At 49.5% G+C, this 1,144-nt stretch overlaps 1 protein-coding gene across 1 annotated transcript in view; it reads right to left on the bottom strand. All coding sequences in view use genetic code 11, as the record gives it.

The window, feature by feature from the left end:
• The window catches only part of EGR_11133 (Neutral amino acid transporter A), a gene marked incomplete at both ends in the record, with an annotated part of 1,321 nt that extends 393 nt beyond the window's left edge, over positions 1–928 (bottom strand). Inside the window, 3 exons of the mRNA XM_024500380.1 lie at positions 220–354; positions 445–636; positions 720–928. Of these exons, the coding sequence (XP_024345205.1) occupies positions 220–354; positions 445–636; positions 720–928 (536 nt within the window). The remainder of the gene's footprint in view (positions 1–219; positions 355–444; positions 637–719) is intronic.
• Positions 929–1,144: the final 216 nt, after the last annotated feature.

The raw sequence follows: 1,144 nt of genomic DNA, 5'->3' as shown, positions 1-1,144 counted from the left end.
CCATTCATACGCTTCCAGATCTCCTTCACCTTCTTCCTCTACCACATCATTCGCCGTTGCGTGGTAGGTGAATGCGGCGCAGTAAATGTGCGAAAGAGCAATATTTCCCGACCTAAGCCGATCACTAGAGACGAAGAAGAAATAGAGACAGATATGCAACGCAAACGCCAACGGGTGATCGCCTACTTAAGGTGAGAATGCACGGCAATGGGGACGTACTTGATGAACTCAACGGCATAGAGCAGAGATGCGCCCTTCTCATCCACACCAATGGATCCTAGAATAGTCACCACAGCCACCACACTGGCACTCGGAATATTGGGCAATGCAGTCACGTAGGCGAAGGCGAGAATGCTAGAAGAAGGAAAATGCGTCACATGGGTTGGAGGTTAAGCGATACATGAAGGAGGAAGCAGAATGGGCAGCTGTTGTGATGCGACTCACATCACGATGACAACTTTGCCAGCATCAAGCTCAACGTTTGCCTGTTGAGCGACGAACAAACACGAGGCCGCAATGAAGACGGCCGACGCGTCACTTTTCATAGTTCCAGCAAACGGCAGCACAAATCGGGAGATGCGTTGAGGAATGCCGTATTTGTCACAGGCAATGAAGGCCTTCGGTAAGCAGACCACACTGCGAATGGGTAAAGGAAAGAGAAATGCAAGAGACGGTGCAATTGCAAGGAAGGTACACCTCGACTCGCAGGACCAACTCACGCGCTTGTTGTGGCGAATGCAATGAAGTAGCTTGGAAAGGAGTATTTGAGAATGGTGAAGGGATTCTTGCAGAGCACAACAAGGCTGAGGAGGAGGAAGATGAAGTGGGTGAGTTGACCCACAAAGTTGAGGAGGACGAAGAAGCCGAGGGAGATGAAGGTGTTGGCAATGTCATCCACCTCTGCAATCGAGCTCATCACCATGAACATGACACCGACAGGCGTTATCCTGTTAGGAAAAGTAGTCTTTCCTTCAGGCCTCCTACCTCAATGTCATGGTCCCTTCTAAATCACAACCTCATTTGCATTTAGGCGAAATGCAAATAAGAATTGATAATGGGTGCAAGAATTACCACAACACTAACGCTTGTCAGGGGGCAGCCTAAGGTTCAAGACGCCTACCTCTCTACTGAGGAGACATTGCCT

The sequence above is a fragment of the Echinococcus granulosus genome (genome assembly GCF_000524195.1).
Source record: "Echinococcus granulosus chromosome Unknown EG_S00403, whole genome shotgun sequence".
Taxonomy (NCBI): Eukaryota; Metazoa; Platyhelminthes; class Cestoda; order Cyclophyllidea; family Taeniidae; genus Echinococcus; species Echinococcus granulosus.
This window is presented reverse-complemented; position numbering and strand designations above follow the sequence as displayed.